The following is a 24,271-nucleotide window of genomic DNA, read 5'->3' on the forward strand; positions in this document are numbered from 1 at the left end:
GAACTCCACTGCATCCTGCAGTACAATCTGGCTGCCTGTGTCTATCTGGAGCTACCAGATTTCCAGCTCCATTGTGGACTTGCCATTCTTGGGGAAAATTCAAAACTTGTTTGGACCACGCTCCGAGTAATCTGTTTGGAGCTTGCCCTGTTGTGAGCTTGACTGCTGGACCTCCAGAAGTCTCTTCCAACATAACTTCTTCTATGTGTTTTCCTAAGGAGCATCAGTTTTAAGCAACATCATCTGGCACATATGTATCAAAACTGTTTCCTCCCTTCTTATTCCCAGTGGATACAGAACAGTCTTAAAGTCCATAAAGTACATAATACTAAGGACTTGACTTTACAGGGGAGACTAAACTTGTTGGGCACGATAATAACTCTATGACAGAATTCTTCCATTTGACCAAGCAAGGAAAACAACCTTCAGACTTTGTTACCTTCACTGTCCTTTGATGACATACAAGACTTCACAAGTTAGGCTGAAACCTGCCAACTTGGATGACAGCTTGGAAAGCAAAGCCCTAATATCTGACAAAGAAGCGAAAGTACTTGAAATATAACCTCCTTAAATTGTATTCAGAAGCTGCAGATCCTCAGTTTCCATGACTGAGCTCTGTTTCTGGACCAGTAAAAACTTGCTATAGTAGAATAAACTATTTTCTTCTTTCACCTTGCTGCATATTTCATACTTTACAATACACTCTAGGAGCACAGCATGTGCTGCTGAACTGCCATATGGTATCTTGTAAACACAAAATAAACTCAAAAAGACAAGGCCAAAAGAAAACTGTCAAATTACACTTTATTTGTATTGACAAGATCAGCAAAAGAAAGACTTTGTGTTCAGAGATACAAATTCATTATTTGCTGACAAAATGCTTGTACACCCATGTTGGGTATTTCCACTTTCAAGACAATACTAACTGGATCTTTCAAACAGGTAATTCCTCTTTATCCTAGGATAAGGAAAAAGAACTCCAATGAAAATGCCATATGAAAATCTGTTACCTGCTTTTGGCTCAAATTTTCCTAAGTTCACGATTGGCAGCAAATAATCACATTTGGCCTCAAAGAAAAACATATGTAAAACTGTAAGATCATTAAATAATAAGCATTAGAGCAGAATACCCAAAATACTTCTCATACAAAGAACATTGCACTTGAACATACACAAGCTTTTACCTTTATTTACACAGTAGAACTTGTATAGAACAGCAAGACTGATATATACAGAAAAACAGCGGAAACCTTAACAGCCCTAGACAGCATATCTAGTGTTGACTCCTTAATTTTTCCATACAGTTTCCCAGGATGTGTCATGATTATTTTTTCCATTATATACTATTGCATAAAAAATAGACTTTATAAGAAGTTCAGTCCCCAGTTAACATGTCAGAATATTTCTATGTACTATTAAATGTTCACTGCACTAGGGAGCAAGGGAGTCCAGGTCACCTCCTGATTAAAATACAGAACTTAATAGGTGCTACTTAAACACTGTGCTTTAGCTCAAAATCATTTACCTGTGCAATAACTAGCCAGTGAGTTCCAAAGGCAATTCCCTACCACACAGGATCTCCCACTGTCTTGCAAGCAATGAAATTAATTTCTCCCTGCTTTCTGCACTTGGGATAAAGATGCACCACTGGATCTCTCTGCTCCTGCTGCCTTCTTGTTTAGCATTTCCCTTGGGGACACTATGAGTTTCTCCAAAGTGATCCAGTGTTAAATTCTGCATCAGATCCTGATTCTGCACATCATCAAACACAAACGTAAGGGCCTGTGGGTACGTCTGATAACCCATAAGCACCCTATCTAAATCCCGGATTCGTCTTCCATCTGCAAGTTGATACTTATCTCTCTTTGGTGGTTCCTTAGCAAATTCAGGCAGTGGGTAACTGATATAATCTTCATCAAAGAGAAACAGATCAGAGCTGGTTAATATAAGTGTTTTAGGTTGAAGCGAACTAGTGTTTTGGGCAGATCCTTCAGCATGATTTACTTGAAATGCCAACACATACAGAAGAATGTTGAGAGACTGAAGATTAGTCAAACCATCCATCTTCTCTGCCACTAGAAAAGCAAGGTCCCCAATTTCCTCTTCATTTGGATAAATAAATTTTACTCTGCTAGAGTGAATCAGTTCATAATTCTCCATTTTTCCTGCAAGAAACATACATTTTTGCATTTAGCACTCTAAAATAGTTTCTTAATATATTAGCATCTGCACCTAACCTTTGACAGCTGGCTGCAGCTGGAAGAATTCAAGGTTTGGATCTATTCATACAGTTTTACTTATATATAATATTGGAATAATTGTATTTCGATTGCAGATCCTTACTGGAGTCTTCTCTTGCATTACCAACATACTTTTCTGCAAATTTCTAGCCACAAAACTAGTTCAGGGAGTTGGCAGAAGAGGTTCCAAATAAATACAGCTGGATTCCCAGAGACGATCCACCTCCCCACCATCTGACCTCCTCTGCCTCCTTCCCACTCTCCAGTTCTGAAAACACTGAAAGCATTATCAGATCACAGAACACAAACAAAATCCCTGCTTCTTTTAAGCAGAGAGGAAAGGCAGAAATTGAAACAAAAAAAGGAAAATTATTCTGATTTTCATGCATTCTGGAAGGGCAGAAGGTGACACAGCCCCTTACTCCCTGAAAGTGGTGAAACACAACACAGCAAAGCTTTAAGGAAGCATGCCAGCTTTTTTTCACAGAAACTGGTCTAATAAAAGATGCCTTCCCATTAAACCTTGCACCTTCTGGGCTTACAGATTCTCAGCACAGTAACAGTTAACAGTCATTCTTCAGGAAAATGCCATTTTATTTCATGCCTTCAACTAGATTCAGGATTCTAAGCAAACAATTTCACCTGATAGTGGAATTAAACCTAACACCTTAAAAAAAAAAGCCTAGTTTTCACCATATTCTCACAGAATGACAGGATTCTTTTATTTGACCAAACAAAGAAAAACAGCCTTCAGTCTTCATTACCTTCACTGTTCTCTGATGACTTTACAGGTTAGGCTGAAACTTGCAGTAGAGCTACACTAATGTACACCCCAAAATACTGTATTGGAAGTGCTGCTTCTGCTGGACTCAAGAAGCCATTGCTAACTTCATATGTGCAAGACTTTGTATGTAACAATTCTCTTTAGATAAGGAACATGTAAGAATTAAAGTCAGAGAGTCTGGTTAAAGTACGAAATGGGAAACAACTGATGCACAAATTTCCCTCAAGAGTTTTTCATAATGCCCCAAGTATGATGCCTAAGTAACTCGTGACATCTTGAAAAGACTACCTACCCGTGTTTTTACTCCCAAATTCGGAGTAGAAGTCTTTATCTACTGGTTCAGGCGAAGGTGTGCGTGCAAGTAAGGACAGAACTGCCATAAGCTGCTGTATGAAGGTGTGAGTGTTGTAACTGTCTCTTGTCAGGCAGGTAACTATATGATCTGCAGAATGTCCTGAAGAAAAGACAGAATGTAAATCACTCACAGATCTGTAAACGGCATTATCATTTCTTCAACCAACATGCAACTGCCAACACAAAAGTATTATTGCTCCTGAAAATACGCATTGTCCTGAAAGCTTTCAAATCTTTGGAAAATAGAATCCTTACAAATCCCTCAAAAAAAAGAAAGAAAATATTTTAAATCCTGAGAAATTATAATGTACACTTAGGATTTAACTGTTCAACTACTGCTGTAGGGATTCAATTTATCTTACAGAAAAAAACTGCCCTCAGTTTTCTTTGTTACATATAAAGTCACTTCAAAGAATTTCCACAAGGGAGATTTCACCCCAAAACTCTCAATGCAATCAGAAGACATTTTAGAACACAGCAGTGTATGGCTCACATGCATCTGGGCATCAGCCCAGAAACTTCACCCATGTTATTTACATTAAATTTGAAGTTGACATCATTACCTTCTGTAAGCTTTAAGGCCTCACTTGCAATAAATAAATAAATAAATAACTCTATCAAGTACACATTTTGCAACCCGGGCAGTACCCTGATTTCACTCCTTATTGCAAGCCAAACCTCAAAACAATAAGAAAGTCTTTAGGTTTCCCTTCTGATGCATCACTAAGTGAATTTTTAAGATCATTTGTGGGACTAATTAATTCTTTGATATTAAACTTCCCATTAAGATGTTGCAAGACAGTATATCGGCTACTGGCACAGCACCAGTGTTACATTAACTTGATTTCTTTAAAGAAAAATAAAAGCTACTCTTCACTCATAAAGACAGGAATGCATCTAAGATAAGACTAAACAGACCAAACAGAACTGGAAAAATTTAAAGTACAACATGTACTCACCAGTAATTCGGAAGTATTGGTCAAACAGGCCAACATTCACTGACTGCAAGTCATTAAGTTTCAGCACAAAGCAGCAAGAGAGGTGGAAAGAACTATTTTCACAATCTGAATCTTCTTTGTTCCAAAAATCTGTCGATAAAGGATATATGATAAAAAGTCAAAAGAAAAAATTTTCTTCCTTTCCATAAGCATAATTTTTTATATTAAAATCTTATACCTGTATCATACTCAAAGGAAGAAATTTGGAAGAAAGTGGGAACAGCAACTAATTTCTCAAGCAACCAATACAACTAAATCTCGAAGTATGTGTCACATCACATTTAAATCAGCAGGCGAATTAACAAACCACTTCCACTAAGTGAATGCACACCACGAGTTTCATTACCCTTCACTTACCATTTTGGTTATGAAAAGGTCCTTAGCTGCCTAGGTGTTGCTAGGGACTACAAAATTAAATCTGAGAAAGGCATGGAAACAACAGCCCATGGAAAGGTTTATTTTGAGAAGAAGCCATGAGTGAAAACCCTGGTTTCTGAACCTAAAAGCCTTATGCAAGTATTCTACACACAGCAAACTGTGCCATTCCCTCCCTCAAACAGGAGGGCCAAGTAAGAATATTGACCAAACCTGGTACTGAAACTGAAGACAAACACACAGTAAGGGATTAATTTGGTAATCTTACTAAAGGGTCCAAATAGTTTCTTACCTGACTGGCACTCATCAGCGTGAATGAAAGAGTCATCCAAGAGAAAGTAAACAGCTTTTGTTGAGAGAAGCACACAAGCCATCACTTCCACATTGGGAGTCTTGTAAAACAGGACTGAAGACCACATGAGATGTCTCAACTCTTCATTCTCCACCTAAGATATAAACTGTATTTTATAAGTTATCTGCATACTTTGATATTTCAGATAGTTTCATCATCCTAGAAGCAACTTTAGACTACTGGAAAAACAGTTTCAGAATCTGAAGCATCTGAACACGCTGTAGTCAAGCATCCGCCTACTTGAAAGTGTCTTGTGCTTGGACCACAACAGAAAAATAATTCTGATATAATTGTTCTTTGTTTTCTGTTGAAAGCTAGAAACCAAACATGTAGTGTACAAAACTTTCTAGAACAGATGCTACAGATGAAATTTTCATCAACAGCTAAGCAGTTCCTCCCAAGCCTCAACAAGTCTATTGAGCCTTCAGATGCTATTGAGGGGCTGGATTCAAAGATCCTTAAGAGAGGACCAGAAGCACAGCTTGCCACTACAGCTGCTGTTCCAATTAGGCACCTTCCCAGCTTGATGAGCCTATTGTGAATTCTCAGATGAGTCATCTGCTTGCTTTATCAACTTCTGGTGTAAAAAGAGAAGCACAACTTAACTTGTGCTTACTCATATTTGGAAGTGATGGTAATTGAATAAAAAGTATTTATCAATAAGCTTTTCAACTGACTTTTCTACTCAGTCCACAATGATTTATCACTCAAAGCCACAGGAATTTTAGGCAAGATTTGTACTTTTAAATTTGATGTTCCCCACACAGATTATAAATCTTTCTCAGAAACTAAGTTTATTTGCTCATGTTTCTGGAGTACCTACAGCCATGCATGTGTTATATTCAAGCACCCATATTAAACAAAGGAATCAGAGCCCTTATTGATTTAGCCAGATACCATCACAAAATAATTCCGCTCCAGTTTTCTTTCCTGTTGCCACTTTAAAGAAAAAAAGAGGGACATTCTTGGAATAATTACATCAAGACATACAATAACACACTCTCCTATTCTGCATCAAGGTTCCTGAAGGCAAAATACGCTAAAAATGGAATAGCAGGCAGCCTTTTGATCAAAAAGCTTCCAGGTTTAGTAGAGCCTAAGTATTTCTTTTAAGTCTCATCAGGAAAGTTTTTTACAACGCTGTCTAGTACTGACAGGCCACAAGGCATCTTTTTATACATCTGGGCTAGGCACAATACCTCTGCAATATTGCTGTGGAAAAACTCGACTAGGGCATTGCCTTTCAGCCCAGCCACATATTGCAGAGACACAGAAACATGAAGGTGAACAGGAATCTGGTTATCTTCTGTTATCTTCTGCATAAGAAATTCAGATGGATATAAAGATGACAGCGTCAGATGAGGCTTGCAAAAGCTAGAAGAGATCCAGAAAACACATCATCAAAATTTAAGGAAATACATAGCTCTTCTCCTACAAGAATACTTTGTATTTTGTTCAGGAATTAGAAACAGGCAACTTCTACACTTAACAGTTCACTTCAAAATCATTTAAAGTAAACTGAGCATAGCTGTCAATCTGCCATGACCTCAGTCTGCAAGCACATGAAATAGGAAGTCTCCTTCTGTAAGACATATTTTATGTTGGTACAGTCCATTCATACATACTATAGATCAGCAGAATGAAAGAGTACTTCATCAGTACTACAGGCCAAAATCAATTAAGATGACAACTGTAAACACACTGGCTAGGCCACATTAACTTCAGCACTGTGCAACAGGCCTTTTAAGGGCATTGTTACCTTGCTGACTGACCGTGTCTGTTTGCCTCCACAACATGGTTTCTTACAGCATCTGATTTGCTTGAAGCTTTGAAAATAATAATAGTCTTAACATCCTGCAGGAGTGTCCTTAAAAGACTGTAGATTCTTAGGAAGTGGAATTTCTCATGAGGTAGAACGAACACTGCTGTAACAAATCTGTATCCAACAAGCAACTCCAGTACATGCCCATCCAAAAATGAACCCTTCTGCTGGCTGGAACCATGAGTCGGATGCAACACGAGTGATGCTAACGGAATCCTATTCAACTTAAATGCACTTCCCAACTCTTCTGTGCCTATCCATTTACCTGGCAGTAAACTGAAATCCACCTTTAGTATATACAAATGCTGGGGTGTTAGAAATATCCAACATGGATGGACCACACAGGGGCCGTGGTCAGAAGATTTATACACTGAAGAATAAAGTGCAGAACACAAAACATTTTTTGACCATTCTTTGTTATTGCCAGCTGACCCCGGTTGATGCAAGATTTTCTGAATATTGGTCTTATTCCCATAAACAAGGTATGTTGGGAAATGACCTTTTATTTCAACATCTTCTGTTGAAATGCAATTCAATTCCATAAGCTGAGACAGAAACTCTTGCAGGTTTGCTTTACCACAGTACAACGTGGAGCTTGGTAACACTGGTGTGTAGTGTTGAGAGCAACGTGTGTGTAAACAGGAATAAAAATCTTGAAGATTCTGGGAGTCTGAAACAATGAACAAGTAGTTGTCACTGTTTTTCAGCTTCAGTGTTAAACAGATTTCTGGCAGAAGAAAGCCGAATTCTGTTAGATCCGTATACGGAAAGCACAGTGTTAATTTCAAGGCAGAAGGAATGTGCTGGCAATTTCCTCTCAATTCCTGATGAGGGATCTCAAACACAGCTAGCATATCATCAGTCAAAACCAAACAGGAAGCAAACTGCCTGAGTCCTTTATGAATGTGAATAGAAAAACTCCAGAGAATCTTGACTATGTCAACATGCTCCACTGCTACGTTGTCAGATGACCGAGTGTCTGAATTAGTGCTGAACTCAAATGTCTCATCTCCTTCATGAAGTCCCATTTCGAAATATCCATCTTCTTTGTCTGTGGTTCCAGAATCACCCGGAGGGCTTCCTTTATTCTCTGTAAAGGAAGGAGGTGATCTCTGCACAGTCTGCACTATCAAGGCAGAAAGGTGCTGGATAAAATCTTCATTTGTGGCAGTATATGACATACAATTAAAAGGCAAGATGATGGTGTTGCAGGGGTCAGGCACCGCACAGTGTTCTTCCTCTGAATGATCCAAACTTCAAAAGAGATAAGCCACAGTAAGTCAAGCTGGAGTTTAATAACAGTCATAGCTACCTATGATTTATGGTGCTGCTTTTCAGAACTTTGAGGTTCACTCTTGTTACTACAGTTAAATCGGTGTACATCTTTGTACTGCACACAACCATTTATTTTAAAGGCTGGTAGCATGCAACTCTATAAACAGCAAAACCCCAAAAGTTTAGTTCACCTTCCATTTCCCATCCCCAGAAATCGTATCTTTATGAGTTAAAGGACTGTACAATACAAGTATTGCTGGTTTTTAAACTACCAACTGCATCACAGGGTTCAACAGTTAAGAACACTTTACTCCAGGAAAATTATTTTGAAGAAACCCAAACAGGGGCAGCATACAATAAGAGAGACTGTTCTGCCTTAAAGGCCGGGTTTAAAAATGCAGCATCCACTGTTACTACCCAAAAGCTAACAAGGATTTAAACCAGAACTTGTGTGTCTAGCTTACCATATATTATGACCACTTCCATACTCTTTGCTTGAATCAAGTGAAGAGGCAGGTGCCTAAGGAAAAGAAGAAAGCATCTGGAAGCTATCAAGTACTTACAGCAGCTGTCAGATTTCAGCATACATGAAAAGTAAAGTTAATGATGGCTCCAGCTTTTTAAAGCCAGCCAACTCACTGCAAAGTCCTACTGCTGTATCCACAGACAGCTATCCTTTGACCCTGAAACACTGTTTACTTCAGGTACAGCATTCAATTAAAGCAGAATGAACTCTGCTACTGACTTGAGAACAGATCCCATCTGCACATTTTAGCACATTTTAGCACACCCAGTTTTTACTGAAGTAATGCAAAGTGAGGTAAAAAGGTAAAGGAACTTGACAAAGACCAGCAACACTGGTAGCAAAGGAAGAGATTCCCAAGTCTTGCTGTCTCATTCCTTGAAGCCACACATATGAAGAGTGCTTCCAATACAACAAATGAAATCACAATGCAGAAGTTGTCAGATAGCAAAAGTCTGACGACAACAAATTGTTACCAATTGACAGGGAAAAGGTTCTTCCACTCTACTAGCAAGAGAATCATCTTCCAAAAACTGATAGAGTAAGATACAAGTAAGTCTTGCACTCGGTACCCGAGTGGATATTAAATGATGTGATACCAATACTGGGTAAGCAACTCAATGTCATGACATCATGACAGCAATTCACCCCAACTCTGGTAAATTTGGATTATGCATTTAATTTACAAGATGGACTTGACTCAAATTTGTGGTTACCTTCTCCATTCTAGTAGCTCTGAGAATCAAAACCCCAACTTTGCTATGGATTACTATGATAGCAAGTTTAACATCAGAAATAAGCTTGCAAAAACACTCAAAAATACCATAAAATAACAGAAGTATGGCAATTACCTGATTTTTACACTTGGAGTCTGCTATTTCAAAGCATCTCTGGGGAACTGTATGGTCTGTAGGAGTCGAACCACTGGACTGCAAAGAACTGCTGGCTAGGACTGTTTCTTCACAAATCATTTCTAGAACAAATATAAAGAGCTCTTAAAATCACTGAAGTAAAACCAAAATGAATGTCTAATACTATCTGGCAAACAAGTGGAATTAAAATTATATAATCAAGATGGGATCATAAACCATTAAAGCTAAAGGATATCTTCAAATAACAGCCAGGATAAAATAATATCAGACAGAATTTCAGTCCAATTACAGGAGCAAATTTAACTGCACTAAAAGTTGCATTAAAGACTGGTAAAGTTTGTTTTTCCAAGCTAACAATTCAAATCTCAACATCTGGTGCAAGAGCTCTTCCGGACAGAACTCATCAGCTTTGTTAATACTAACCTTTTTACCAAAACACTGCCAGGCTGGAAAAAACACAGCAGAGCACTTTGTGTAAACTTCGTAGCATTGTCTCAAATTTCTATACACTTAAGTGAACAAAAGTCTGTGCAAAACCTTCCACAAGATCTGGTCCCCAAAATGCCACTCAAGACAATTATCTCACCTTATTCTGAACATTTTTGCAAGGTTCAAAGCCAAATCATCAGTAAAAGCTTAGAAGTGCATATAAAGCAACATTCTCAGACATTTGACTTTTTACCTGTGATATCCACAGGCAATACAATTCAGTATTACCACTGAGCCAGCCAGCTCAACTGTATAAACGTGCAAATAGAACAGCAGAATTACAGTGTGGATGTTTCTGGCTTGAGCAGAAAAAACTCCTGTATCTGTCTTTTTGGATTGATGTTAGTTTAGCAGATCACATCAAACCATCTCTTAGAGGAAACACGAGAGGTATTTATTACTTGAACAAAACACTGTGTTAGCAAAAAGGAAACTCAAATTGACAGGAAAAACATAACATGACAGCATTATTTTGGGGTTTCTGTTTCCTATATAAATATTTAATCTTTCTCCATAAGCTGTTTGCCAGTGACATTTCATTTGAATAATACGTTATGGAAACAGATGGTGTCTAGAAAAACTACACAGCAAATGCATAGAAATAGCATATCAGGAAATTAATCCCATTGTTCATGATTTAAGGCCTAACAGTGAAACCCATTGCTTAGCATATTTTGAGTTTTTAAATTGGATTTCTCAAAAGCGGCATTTTGCAAACAAACCTTGATAACTAGCTACATAGCAAGTAGTCAATGTATATTGTTAAAGCTGAGAAATAGCCTGCCCTATTCCTCATTTTCCCACTATTCATACAAGCCATCCCCAAGATACCAGTAAAGTAACATTATGGAGAAGGGCAGCAATAAATAAACCTTGAATGTTACACCAACCTTTGTATAAAACAGTACTCTGTACTTCAAAAGCAAGATCTAGATTTTCATTTTTCCTCCCAAGACTCATTTGCACCTAAATATTTACTGTAATAGAAACACTATTGACAAATGACTTTTAAAGTCACAGTGATTGCTAGCATTTTTACAGCTAGTCCTTTATAAAACTGCAGGTTGTCACATAGACAAACTGTCCCAATCCTGTACCTTAAACGCTTAATGCTTTAAAGCAAGCACTGACTTCATTTTGGAAAAATCTGGCATTTAACCTGCAGATGAAAAGAGATCTGGAATGGCAAATGAAGTATCTAATAACAATGAAATCTGTATCTAAGTTGCCTGTCCCTCAATCAAATGCTGTCAGAACAATTTAATTCTTGCAGAGTGAACCAAGAAACCTCTACTTATTTTACAGAAATCACAGCAATGGGCTTTTTCCAAAGATGAAGCTTCCCAAGCATCTCTTCCCCATCCACCAATCCACTGATTTATAGGGAAGAGTAAACTGTTACATCCCCAAATTACCAAGAATATAACCTCTGGTCTTTCAAATGGTTACAAAGTCTTCTCCCACTATTCATATCCTCCTGCATTTTAAGTTTTCAATAGGCAAAAGGAAGACATAAAAAGCATCTTTATCTCTTCTTCTCAGTCATAAATGAATATTCACTGAATAAGTCCATCTTACAGGCTCCTGCCAAAGACGAAGATAAACCATTCTTCTAAGTTGCTAAAGCAACAGGCACACTTATTTGAAGCATACCGTAAAAGTAATTTTCAGGTAAGGTTAAGCAGGTGCTGTAGAGCACAACAGATACAGTGAAATCACAGGCTCAGCCAGAAGAACACTAATCCCACAGCTGTCTTTTATTCATCTCCTTTTTCTATCTTCCTTGTGGTTTGACAGAAATACAGCTCTTGCAAAAAAGCAATAATGGAACACGGGCTGCTTGAGCTCACATTTTGAAAACAAAGAACAGGTAGAGGAGCAACATTTAAACATTGTCTATATATGCCCTGGTTTTCCACCAAGATATGTATCTAAACTAGGAACAGATATATAGTCCTCTGCTGGTGATTTCTGCAGGATGATGCAGTAAAAAAAGCCCTGTACCCAAAAATTCCACTACAGTTAATTCACGCTACAGTGAACAACAGCTCAGTCAGTGCCAATTCACATACATACAGCCTGCACTCTTTAAGCCAATACTACCAGGTCTTTCTGCTTTGACCTAATAAGCCCTATATCCATATACATAATATTCATGTATATCAATGCAGCTTAGAAAAGCAGAACCAAGAGGCTCAGCCCAGCAGCACGATACATACATGATTACCTTGGCTGGAGCTGACAGGACGAGGCAGAGAGGGAGAGGAAGGACGAACAGTAAGAGAAGAACAGTTTGATTTGGAGCTGGCAGCAGTGAGCCTGGAGTCCTCACTGATCTAATAAAGAAAGTATGCAGCAATTAAAGAAAAAAACAACGAAGTACACAGGACACATTAGATCCTGAACTAAAATAGGTCTACACAAGCTTTCTCAATTTCAGTAAAAGCAAAGATAGAGCCAGCTTTTCTGAAGGAGAGGTGGTCACATCCTCTCAAGTGTCTGTTTTCACATTAAGTGAAATTCCTCGATGAATTTGTTTAAAGAAGTCATTCTGATCACTGACTAATCACTGTATTGACAAAACAAGCAGCTATTTTCACAACCCACAGCGAATGAAACCAGAATTTCTACACACTGTAGGGACAGAACACGTTCTGCCAGTAAGTTTATTACCAAAACAAGACTAATCAACTACATAGCACAGACATGAGAAAAGACAAAGAGGATTTAGAGGTCCAATTCTTTCTCACTGCTAAAAACTCAAAGTTTGGGGAAGTCATTTCAGCACTCTGCAACACAAGCAGTAAAATCACACCTCTGCAATACTTGTACTAGTAGTAAAATATGGCTGTTAGGGTCAACTGCATACTCATGGTGTACACCATTAAGTCATCTTGTATTTTCCTCCCACTTCCTTTCTCCCAAGCCAGTACAAAAATGAAGGTCAGAACTACTCAAATTACATTGAAAACTAAATAGGAAAAGAAGCAACCTTAAAAGTTCATACCACATTAAAGCACAAAAAGCATAAAAACTTTCATGCTAAGGAAAGTTTAATGAATTCTGCTTAGTTCTATTTTGTTGAAGGCTTTTTGTAAGCTGCTTTTGCACACAGCACACTCTACTCCTCCCACAGCACCAACTCACCTTTTTATCAGAGTTGCTCAGTTTGTATTTCACCTCCTTTGCTTTTTGAATAGCTTTTAGCACTTCCACAGTGTCTAGTTCCTTTTCTGTGGTAACAATGTTATCCAAACAGACCTAAAACACATGTTAAAGCATCTAAAACTATTGAAAACATTAAATTGCAGCTCTGACTTGCATTAAGCTACGAGAATTAATGTAATATTAAATTATGGTTGCTTAATGCAAACTTAGGTGCATCTTTAACCATTATACAAAGCCAATCATCACATTGGAGCTCTTGAGTTTGCATTGTAAATTCATGTTAGAAGTGCTTGGTAAGCTTAAGACCTTTCTAGCACAACTGTGTTTCACTATTAACACACTGCTACCCAATGAAGGCACAATAAAGTTCCATTTAGACCCAGAAGCATAGTCAATGTTAACACCATTTCATTCTCCAACAACCTTCTCCAACACACACCAAAAATTTGTCAGGTTTTTAGAAGATTCACAGTACTTTTCCCCACCAGGCTTGAAAAAGGATTTTGTTCACATGCCACATGGCTTACCTCTGAGGCCCTGTCCCCAAACTGAGCAAGTACTTTGGTCCGGTAATCGGGAATGATGCTCAACGGATTGCTGGATAAGACCACCTTCTCTAAGCATGGGAGGTTTCCTATATTTTTTACTTCATCAATCTGAAAGTTTTTTAGTAAAAGGATGAATACAGACTGGCTGAATGAAAATGAGCAGACAGACTAAGCATTTCATGCATAAATTACATATGATAACCAGAATTAAAAACACTGGAAACACTTCGATTTGCAGTTTCATCCACTAGAAAAATTGCCTGTCATCTAAAGTACAATTTAATAGTGAAAAATCAGCGGTTACCTGTTCTATTTTGTTGTTGCTCAGATCCAGGTTGACTAATGAGTACAGTTTGTTAAGACCACACAGCCTTTCCAGCTGATTTCCTGCCAAATTCAGAGTTTTGATGTTTCCCAGTTTTGTGTGAACGCCTTCCAATGATGTTAGCTTGTTGTAGGATAAGTCCAGGTGAACAAGGTTGTAAAGGTGCTATAAAAGCACAGAAAATCCATGTCATGTTCAGTAATCCGTCCATGTTCAGTAAGCAATATCAAAGACACTGTATTGCAGCTTGCTCTTTTTGTGCAACAAGGGTTTTCATGCTGGACATTGCCTAGCATGAAAAACATGACATGAAATTTCTCATTTCACAGGTCCAAGCCTGTAGACAGGGAACCTCAACTGCATTTTTACCAACCCACAGATGTAGCTGGCACTGAAGGAATTCAGTTAAGAACTAAATGCTGTATGTCAATATAGACAAAGAAATTATAATATCCAGAGCAAGTAAGAAATGCATCAGGAAAAGTGTTATGAAGGATATTTGGGCTTAAATTATTCTCCATGGGAAGAGAAGCAACAAAATTCTGATGAAGAAAATCTGTTCTAAGGTCTCAGAGAGTCTGGAGGAAAAAAATCACCTTCAAAAGCACCACTTACCTGTAAATTTTCTACCAGAGACACCCCGTTGTGACTCAAATCCAAGAATTCAATCTTCGGTATTAATTTCTATGGGAGGAAGAAAAAAATGCAGGCATTAAATGCATTTCATCTTATAAATCAGGCCATACTTCCTTCACTGTCAGCTGACTAACAACAGAAGAAAGGTATCTAATGCACAGTTGCTGCTGGCATTCCATGTGACCTAGAGCAACACAAGAGCCGAATATTGCTCTTAAGAAAACCAGGTTATACTGAAGAGCACGGTTAAGTTTTAATTTGAAACCTGTTTCTTTCTGAAGACATACAAATGTCTTTCAGTTTCACCCTATTAACTATAGATCAAACATTAACAGGTGTTTCCATCTAAACAAGCATGTTACACAAATCTGGATAAAGACAACAGTACCAAAAACCAGAATAAGTTGAATGATTCGTATCCATGTTTTGATTACACCAGTCAAGTGTTACACGGCCACACAAAACTCTTGAAAATGCACTTTAACCCAGAAAGCCTTTTATTTTTTGAGGACTCATGCCTTCAACTTGATGTTGGATTCTAACATCAGTGATTTTGGCTGTAACCTCACCAATGATTCACCCTGGAGTTAAAGCTAGACTCAGACCTGAAAAACCTAAAGTCACCATCACAGAAAATCCTGAACAAGAGAACTGCACTAGATGTCCATGATTTCTAGCTGAGCTACAAACATAGCTATTTTCTGCTTCACAAGAGTAGTTCAAGTAAAAATTTATGTTTGTATTTGACACATTCTTGTGAGGAATGCTATTTCTCTTTTCTTAACTGATTTGCAAAATGGAATTCTAAGGTATCAGCCAAATATTCCAAGTTTTGGTTTTATGCTCTTCATATTGTTTTGATCTCAAGAAGGCTTCCAGCAAGGCCAGATTTTTAAATATGCAGAAGCTTCAGCCTTGGTAACACTTCAAAGTTGAGCTCAAGAGATGTTCTGTTCTTTTAAAAAACACCTCACTTCTGTAAGTGGCCTAAGGCCAATGAAAACAGTAAAAATGTTTCAAAAAGTCAGCACTGACGGAAGCGTTGCTTACAGAGTGCAGGATGACAAACTTCTCCTTTAGCAAAGAAAATATCAACGTAGTAAAGGAACAAATCTCCTAAGCATTAATTTGGGTGGGCAAATCAACATAAACCAAGTGCAACTGAAAACCTTCCTGAAAAAAGACGCATATAAAGCAAATGCAAAAGCCCCGATACATAACGTACCACAGAAGATCGGTCACACTTTTTTTCCACAAATGAAAAAGTATTTCTTACCACTGAATCATCAATTTGTGAGATGCTATTGTGACTCATATCCAAGGTTGTCAAAGTTCTCCAAGTTGGGATAACTGCTGTCACTGGACAACTTGAAGTTTCACCCTCTGGCTCCCACTGATCAAACTCAGAGGCCTCAGGCACTAGGATTTCCTATTTAAGACAAGCATACTAAAATACTGTGCTTGTACCTTCAGTGAAAGCTAACAGATTTCGAGCCAATCCAAAGAATGTTATATACATAAGGAAGATTTCTAAGCTTTATCATTTTAAAGTTTTAAGTCTCAAAATACGAGCTGACTGGGTCAGAATTTAGATCTGCAGGGAGAGAGGTTCGAGACCAGCAGATGATCCACACTGGGGAAGGTGGAGGAACACTAGAGGGACTGTGAATTTTGTGCTATTGGATAGCCCTTGCCAAATCACAGCCCAGAAAAATAGTAAGACACATGCATTCAGTTCTGGATGTGTATCAAAAACATACACTCCAATAAAGGCATCACAAATGTCCCCATGAAGGGACACTTGTGAACACTTCCCCCACTTAAAGCTGACACTCTGAAGAGTTAGCAAACTCTTTCACAGTTTTAAAAGCAGAACCTGCAACAATCAGGACAGAAAAGTACATGGACTCCAAATGGCCATTTCCATAATGTGCATGTTATTTTTGCATGTGCTTTGAACAATGACCAGAAGTAGGAACTTACTCTTACCTTCATGGACGTTGCCGAAAATCGAACGCTCATTGTGGCCAGCGCATGTTTAGATGAAGTCAGCCCTTTGATAAGCTTCCCCCCACAATGACTGATCTATTAAAAAAAAATAAACTACGTTACAAGGTCAGAAATGCTAGAACAGACAAATAAGAGACATGGAAGAGGCAGCTAAAAGCTTCAACAGATTCTCCACCAATGTGGAAAGTAGTTACAGCACAATCTTAAAATCTCCTGAGATGATCAGGTCAGAAATTCCAATATTTGGTAAAGCTGAAGCAAGAAATTAGACATGACTACAGAAAATTGAAAGTCAAACAGATGCCTAAAAAACGCTTCTTCTCCATTGACTTTCTACCTGCCTCATGTATTCTTCAGTGTGAAACTACCCAGGCAGTTTAACAGGGGATAATATATTACTGTTTCCAAAAAGAGAGGTATGTCAAGCCATGGCTCTACCTGCAGACACTATTAGTTAGGTATCATGTTCTCCATCATAAATAAAAAGCATAAGAAGTGAGAATACTAATATAAGTATTTAATACACTAGTGAGCTAATTACACAAACCCAAGTTTAGAAGTAGAGTCTCTTTCCTGTAGCACCATTTGGACCACCACCACTAACGGTCTGTCCAGCAGCCAGGTCCTTTTCTAGGGATGGTCACACACATTGTACAACCACAACAACTGGCACATTTGCTGGTGTACCAGGGAAGCCACAGTAAACAGAAAGTTCCTGCCACCCTTGAAAAAATTCTTTCCAGATTACTACTGTTAATCTGTGGGCAGTGTTTATTACTAGATGAAAATGTCAGTCTGGTGCAGCCAATCCAACACGTATCATGAACACAGAATTACAAAGTCCTCAAGATGAAAAACCTTCCCTCCCCCACTAAGCAAAGCTACACCCAAAACTTATTTCAAAGACCTGTGAAACAGTATTTTTCTCACAAATCTAACGGTCCTTCTAAACACTGCACTCCCCAGTTCTAGCACCAAATCAAAGCACACAATTACCAATTATGAGAGACATGCAGACCTGGCATTTGCAGAGCATATGTAATATGAGCAGTATCTCAGTTGTACCTCTATTTGATGAAGTGATTTGAAAATTGACAGATCAAAAGGCAAGAGATGCTCCTGAATGTTACTGGTTCCAAAAGGTCCTCCTGTTCCACTGACCTAGTAGTCAATATTTAGGAACAGAGTTAGCACACACAATCCAACTCATCCACATTTCAGATAGTCTTACACGGGTAATGGCACAAATACAGTAGCCTGGAATGACAGCCAGAATTCCAGCTAATTTTTCATTATGGAATGATTCATAAAACTTGCAGATTAACTCTTCAGGGAAAAAAAATGACAGCTGCTCCAGCCAAGTGCACTGAACCTGAAGCACTGAACTTGAACTGCCACCTTGTGCTTATATTTTGTAGCACATGAAGCATGCAAAAAAAGATACCATAGACAAGACTGATCAAGGCTCCATGCTCAGCTCACCAAGCTAGAGCTGCATTCACTAAGGACAACCTCCTTGGAATATCTGGCTCCTCCAAGACAGAACTGTGTTCAATTTCAGTACAGTGGATGAAGTTCAAGATGTTGACAAAATAGGTTTGAAGAAAACATTAGGCACGGGTACACATCTAAAACATGCACCTAGTATTTCCATGTAGGCACTGGATTCTTGCCTCAGAGCATGTTGGCAGCAGAGAATACACTTAGTTTCATTTGTATTTGCTGTAAACAGATTTTTTGGAGAAATATGTTAAGGTTTTTGTCTGCTCTTATATGTATCTTACAAGCTCTGAAGGTGCCCATTCAAAAGCATTCAGAAGGGCCAGAAATTCTGAAGATAGGTATCTTCCCAATACTGCTCTTCTCCAGCCAAAGAAACCTTTCTTCAGAGGATGACAAAGGCAACTTAAGATCCACTGGAATATGATTACAAGTGTGGTTCTGCTTTTTCAACTTCTTCAGTCCTCCAGTAAAGCTTCCCTCACTCCATTACTTTGTTTCCCCTTTGAGCACACCACACAACTAAAAGGAAGCTCTTCGTGTAATAAAGAGTTTAAAGAGTTTGAGCTGTAGCACAAAATGATAAAATAATTGTTTTGGAAAAGTCTTTCCCATTCACTTATTTGGTTAGAAAAAATTAAACTGACTCCAGAAAAAAATTGTCTATTCTGAGACCACTTTACATTTATTCTGAAATGGTATTTTAGCTAGAAATTCAGGGCCATCTCATCTACAAAACTGAGCTTATTAGTTTTGGGGGGTTTTAACTTTTAGATACAGTCAAAGGCAAGAAAGGGGACAAGGTTTATGCATACATGCATATATATATACATACACACTGGCCTACCCACAGTGTCCCCAAAGAATGCAGAGTTGAAGAGAATAATATTTATCTATCTCCCCACTCCGACTAGCACCCAGTAAGATTCTGTGGCTGCATTTCTACAGACAGCACTGCTGAAGAGACCATATCACACAAGAGAATCAACATCCTTATTAGAGAACTACATTGTACTGAAAGCTGGAAGAATAAACACTTAGCATTCACTTCTAAGTGCTTGCAGGTGTTTGCTATCAGTAAAATTCTTGTGCTAGACTCCAAAAGTATGCTAAGAATCACATCAGTCTGGTAGAAAACATCTCCAGTATTTGTGCAAGCATAGCTCACCTTTAAATACTTCAGTCTACAAGTGAAATCTAGAATATGACCTAGATCTGTTTTGGCATCCCCATTAGCACATGTAGGCTTCCCCTGGAGCAACTGTTGAGTGACAGCATATAACTGCAAGGGTCTGATGGTGAAGACTTCTCCAGCCATTAACAACTGCTCTCCTAAAAAACAGAATATGATGGTATCAAACAGTGTTGCAGTGGTTACAACAGAATAAAGAGTACACAGAATACCTAAGGTTAGAGGTTAAACGTCTGAATATTTGTCACATACTCTAAGCTCCCAATGGAGGGACCAAAGTCCTCATAACCTAGGTGTTCAAATGGGCAAAAATTATACAAGCATGAAGCTCCTAATGCACATAATGGCCCATTTCCCTCAATTTTAAAGAGGACTGGAATCTATTTATATAATGTAAGAGTAACTAAGCTTTTTCCAACACAGTCCTAAGTTCTATGGCAGTTAGGATTTATTCTATAAAAATAGCATATGCCATGTAAAAAACTCAAACCTTAAATCTTTTGCCATGCTGCCTAAATGCAGAATTGTAGCAAATTGTTTTCTTTGAGATGATGAAGACTTTCACCACACTAATACCAATGGAAATTCCCAGAACATGAAATGCGTTATCTGGTATTTTTACAATCCCATTTCATTCTAGGAACAGTAGAAAACAGCACCCAAAACCCTCTCTGAAGGCACAAGAGTCAAAGTGGACTACAGCAGTCAAAGCACACACATGTGGAATTAATAACCATCTTTCTCTACTTCCTGTTAAGGGCATCAATTTAACTTCACGGACAAGAACATCAGCTTTCATGACAGAGCATTTGACAACTCTGCTTGAGGAGTAAAGTTCTCTTTGGCTTCAGTGGGAGCAAGTCCGAGAGTCCAGCTGCGCATTACTGAAGGCTAAACCAACATACAGCAGTCAGACAACAGTCATTCTGGTATCAGCGAGACTACAGGCCCTACAAAGTTAGGAAAATTTCTGCAGAAGCTTCCTTAAAATGTTCCAAAATTTGCTGAGAGAACTCTGAAATGGCTTCACTTAAAGTTAATTTTGTGCCAGAACAATCTGAAATGGCATGCTGAAGCAGGCTTTACCTATCACTCGGGAATTATACAGTAACATCTGGCATGTCCTTTTAAACAAAATTAGTATGGGCTAATCATTTCACATGCCTCCTGCTACCAATGGACCAATAAGACCTGTTGCAGCTACAGTAAGCGCATTTCATTTTCATCTGCCAGCCTCTGAAAAGCACATCCTTTAATTAACTGACTTAAGGTGGTCCCATGTTTCCTGAATTCTGGAAGAACATTATTTACATATGTAAAGTGGTCTCTTGCATTTAACACATACTTGGATCAGGACTCTGATACAAAATGCTCCTTACATGTTACACTAAAACGTACCAAGACCGAAAGCTTAGCAACAGCTCCTAATCACCAGTACCACACCCTGTCCTTTACAGACACAAACTAGTAAACCCTTTTCAAAGCCACGATTTACCAGTTTCTTTTGTTTCCAAAAGTAGCTGCACTACTGTTACAGCTAGCCCCAAAAGGCAGCTTGAATCAAAATGCAAACTGCAAGAAAAAGGTGAAGGGAAAGAAGGGAAAGAAAAAAGTCTCATAGTCTGATATGGAAGATTCAGGTCTCTTGTTTTCTGGAGATAAAACATCACAGGTATGTGAATAGAGAACATTCGCAGTTCAATTCTTGACAGCTCTTTACCTTTGTGGAAGAGGTCTTCAGCCAATGCAGCAGTGATCCCATTGATCTCCTGCAAAGAATACACCAAGTATTATTTACATATCTGGTGTCCTCAACATAAAAAGGACATGGAACTGTTGGAACAAGTCCAGAGAAGGGCCATGAGGACAAACAGGGGACTGGAGCACCTCCCATATGGAGATAAACTGAGAAAGTTGGGGCTGTTCAGCCTGGAGAAGGGAAGGCTGCGTGGAGACTCAGAGCAGCCTTCCAGTATCTGAAGGGGGCCTATAGGGATGCTGGGGAGGGACTCTTCATTAGGGACTGCAGTGACAGGACAAGGGGTAACGGGTTAAAACTTAAACAGGGGAAGTTTAGATTGGATATAAGGAAGAAATTCTTTCCTGTGAGGGTGGTGAGGCACTGGAATGGGTTGCCCAGGGAGGTTGTGAATGCTCCATCCCTGGCAGTGTTCAAGACCGGGTTGGACAAGGCCTTGGGTGAGATGGTTTAGTGTGAGGTGTCCCTGCCCATGGCAGGGGGGGTGGAACTGGGTGACCTTAAGGTCCTTTCCAACCCAAACTATTCTATGATTCTATGATTTAGGGTTCTAATTTTTCAGCCCAACTTGAAAGAAAGCTGGTTTGAAGAAACTGTTACAACTGCAGCATTAAGACTAGCCTAACACATCAAGCAATCAACTTTTCCTTGGGATATCACGAATACACAGAAAACTTTAGATTAGCAGGTCTAGGGGGAAGAAGAGATATATAAGTAGCAATGAGTTTTCTGTACTTCAACTATTATGCCTGCTACAGAGTAATTTGAGAGTCCCTTTTCGCCATCCATCATCATCTCCACCCTCCTGCACCTACCCAGGAGCTCAGCCTCCATTCCAGGCACTGACAGCTCCAGAAAGAAAGAAAAATCTGAAAGCTCTCAAAGCTGGCATTTGCTCTTTCTAAATCTGAATGTTCACAAAGATCAGTACAAGCATTTCCCATCTGGGCATACATCCCTCCACAAAAAGCAAATGCTCTGTGGAAATGCAGAAATAGTTCTGAGCAATTCCAACAGTGTTCTCTCAAAGGCCCACAGAAAGAACAAAATAAAACTATTTGTTATGGCGAAGCTTTCCCTAGACACACGCATCTCATTTTAAGGTAGCTGCAAGGGATAAACAGATAATATGGATCATCACAAAATTAATATTTGATGAGTTTACTTTGCTCACAAATCCCTCATGATTCATTACAAGGGAATAAATCCACAGTACATCTGCAGCAGACGGTTCAGCACATTTGATGAAGCAAGCATTTTAAAGAGCACATTCTTAGTATAACTGAAACCCCACCCACTGAGGATGAACAAAGCCTCCACACCATAGCTTTGAGAACAACAAGCTAGAAGCTGCATTCCAACTGAAATCCAACAATTCTGACTCTAATTTGAATAAGCCAATTGCACTCCTCTGGCATGCACAGACTTAATTGAAAACTATATTCTGTACCCCTTTTGTCATCTGGGACAGAGCAGAATTTTTTTCTACATTTATAATTGAAACAGGATGATGACTTCAACTGTTCAGTCACTAGCAGGCAAAGAAAGCAATTCTAGTCCTCTGTCAGACCTACAAGAGACCTCTGTCACAGCTCTAACTACATATATGCATCACACCCAGAGATCCATTGTTTGCAGGTGTCTCTGAACAGCACTTTGTGGGTACTCCATTCTTTTCTTGCTAAAGCTTCTATCTGTAAGTTAACAAACCAAATCTTCTGAGATGACAAAGTACAAGACAGTGCAACAAAATAAGCATCCCCATATCAGTGGGGATATCCTATTAAATGTCAAAATAATAATAATAATGTTCTATATTACTGTTACATGAAAATGCTTCTCTTAACTCAGCTGCACCTGGCTTTTCCTTGTCACATGTAAAGGCTTCAAAGTGGTTTTAATGTATTTATGTTAGGAATTTCTACTGCATTTAATTCTATTAACCTGCAAAATAAAATTAATTCCTACTCGAAAGACTACAAGTAAGTATAGACAAAAAATACTGCAGCCTTCCTACATGTACCAGGGATTATAATAATTGCTCAAGCACAAACATGGGCTGCCTGGTATTAAAGATATTTTAGAAGATCAAAGTTCTACAGGAAGGTCATTTTCCAGTAGAAGTGCTGTGGTAAGTGTTTAGCTTTTCTGCTGAATAACCAACTTTTTTGGTAAATATTTAAAAGTAAAGTTCCAAGCAAAACGGGTTGAGTTTATACCTCAAGTCAGACTGCTCTAAAGCAATGAAATGCAGATTGAGCAATAACTTTGCTCTTAATACACAAGCACCACATGAAATCAGGGAAGCATTCATACCCAAATAACACTAGTTCTTTGGAAAAGGAAAAAATCATGAACATTACAGGAAGAGGAAGAATAATAGCCTAACTGAAAACCAAGAGAAGGACTAGGAAGAATTCTGCCTGCATTAAAAAGCTTTGCTGAAGTTACAGCACTGAAACATTAATGAAACAGACCACTTAAGAGACAGCAGCCACAGAACAGAAAAATTATGCTACTTCCGGGTGATCAGGTAGTTTGTGCCATCTGTTAAAACTTCCAATCCGTTTTAGCAGGTTTGATTGTGACAAGCTAATGCTTCTCACTCAAATCTAAAGTGCAAGAGCAACATTATGAAGTAAACTTTCTCCTGTTATTCAAGTCAAATGCTAAATTCTCACCAGGATAATTATGTTCATGTAACTTAATTAAATCAGGTTTTTCTTTGTTGATAACGCTTCATTAACACACCGAATGGACCACCTGTGATTCATTCCTGAAGCCTTTATATGAAATTGTGAAGGGCCATCTCAGCACATCTCCCCAAGAGCAATTACTGTTCCTCCTTTCCATTGAGCTCCCCAGTGTATTTTCCTCCTTACAAAGTTCATTCTTCCCCTAACTACATGATGTCATACTGGAAAAAAAAACCCTCCTAACTATACATGGGAGATAAATGAGCAAATTGCAGTCTAAACATGAAGGCAAGCCATTGCTTCTTTCTTCAAGCATCCTTTACTGTAACATTCTGTCTGCTAGCTGGAGATGG

General features: G+C 38.6%; 1 protein-coding gene across 5 annotated transcripts in view; it reads right to left on the minus strand.

Moving 5' to 3' along the window:
- Positions 1 to 787: 787 nt before the first annotated feature.
- The window catches only part of NISCH (nischarin), a 30,179-nt gene continuing 6,695 nt past the window's right edge, over positions 788 to 24,271 (minus strand). The window contains exons 4-21 of one of the 5 annotated variants that reach the window (XM_057407780.1): positions 21,184 to 21,232; positions 19,440 to 19,603; positions 17,837 to 17,932; positions 16,751 to 16,846; positions 16,038 to 16,190; positions 14,741 to 14,809; positions 14,105 to 14,290; positions 13,780 to 13,908; positions 13,232 to 13,345; positions 12,312 to 12,420; positions 9,575 to 9,696; positions 8,665 to 8,720; positions 6,863 to 8,179; positions 6,303 to 6,477; positions 5,044 to 5,197; positions 4,338 to 4,466; positions 3,317 to 3,478; positions 788 to 2,165 (exon numbers count right to left, since the gene is read on the minus strand). In XM_057407780.1, the coding sequence (XP_057263763.1) occupies positions 1,537 to 2,165; positions 3,317 to 3,478; positions 4,338 to 4,466; positions 5,044 to 5,197; positions 6,303 to 6,477; positions 6,863 to 8,179; positions 8,665 to 8,720; positions 9,575 to 9,696; positions 12,312 to 12,420; positions 13,232 to 13,345; positions 13,780 to 13,908; positions 14,105 to 14,290; positions 14,741 to 14,809; positions 16,038 to 16,190; positions 16,751 to 16,846; positions 17,837 to 17,932; positions 19,440 to 19,603; positions 21,184 to 21,232 (3,909 nt within the window). In that variant the 3' untranslated portion in view covers positions 788 to 1,536. Of the gene's footprint in view, positions 2,166 to 3,316; positions 3,479 to 4,337; positions 4,467 to 5,043; positions 5,198 to 6,302; positions 6,478 to 6,862; positions 8,180 to 8,664; positions 8,721 to 9,574; positions 9,697 to 12,303; positions 12,421 to 13,231; positions 13,346 to 13,779; positions 13,909 to 14,104; positions 14,291 to 14,740; positions 14,810 to 16,037; positions 16,191 to 16,750; positions 16,847 to 17,836; positions 17,933 to 19,439; positions 19,604 to 21,183; positions 21,233 to 24,271 lie in introns of those variants that run through there. The other 4 variants (XM_057407781.1, XM_057407782.1, XM_057407783.1 and 1 more) reach the window with 4 other exon arrangements.

The sequence above is a fragment of the Pezoporus wallicus genome, unplaced genomic scaffold (genome assembly GCF_028554395.1).
Source record: "Pezoporus wallicus isolate ANWC-B61680 ecotype Strahan unplaced genomic scaffold, APGP_CSIRO_Pwel_v1 contig_3568, whole genome shotgun sequence".
Classification (NCBI taxonomy): Eukaryota; Metazoa; Chordata; class Aves; order Psittaciformes; family Psittacidae; genus Pezoporus; species Pezoporus wallicus.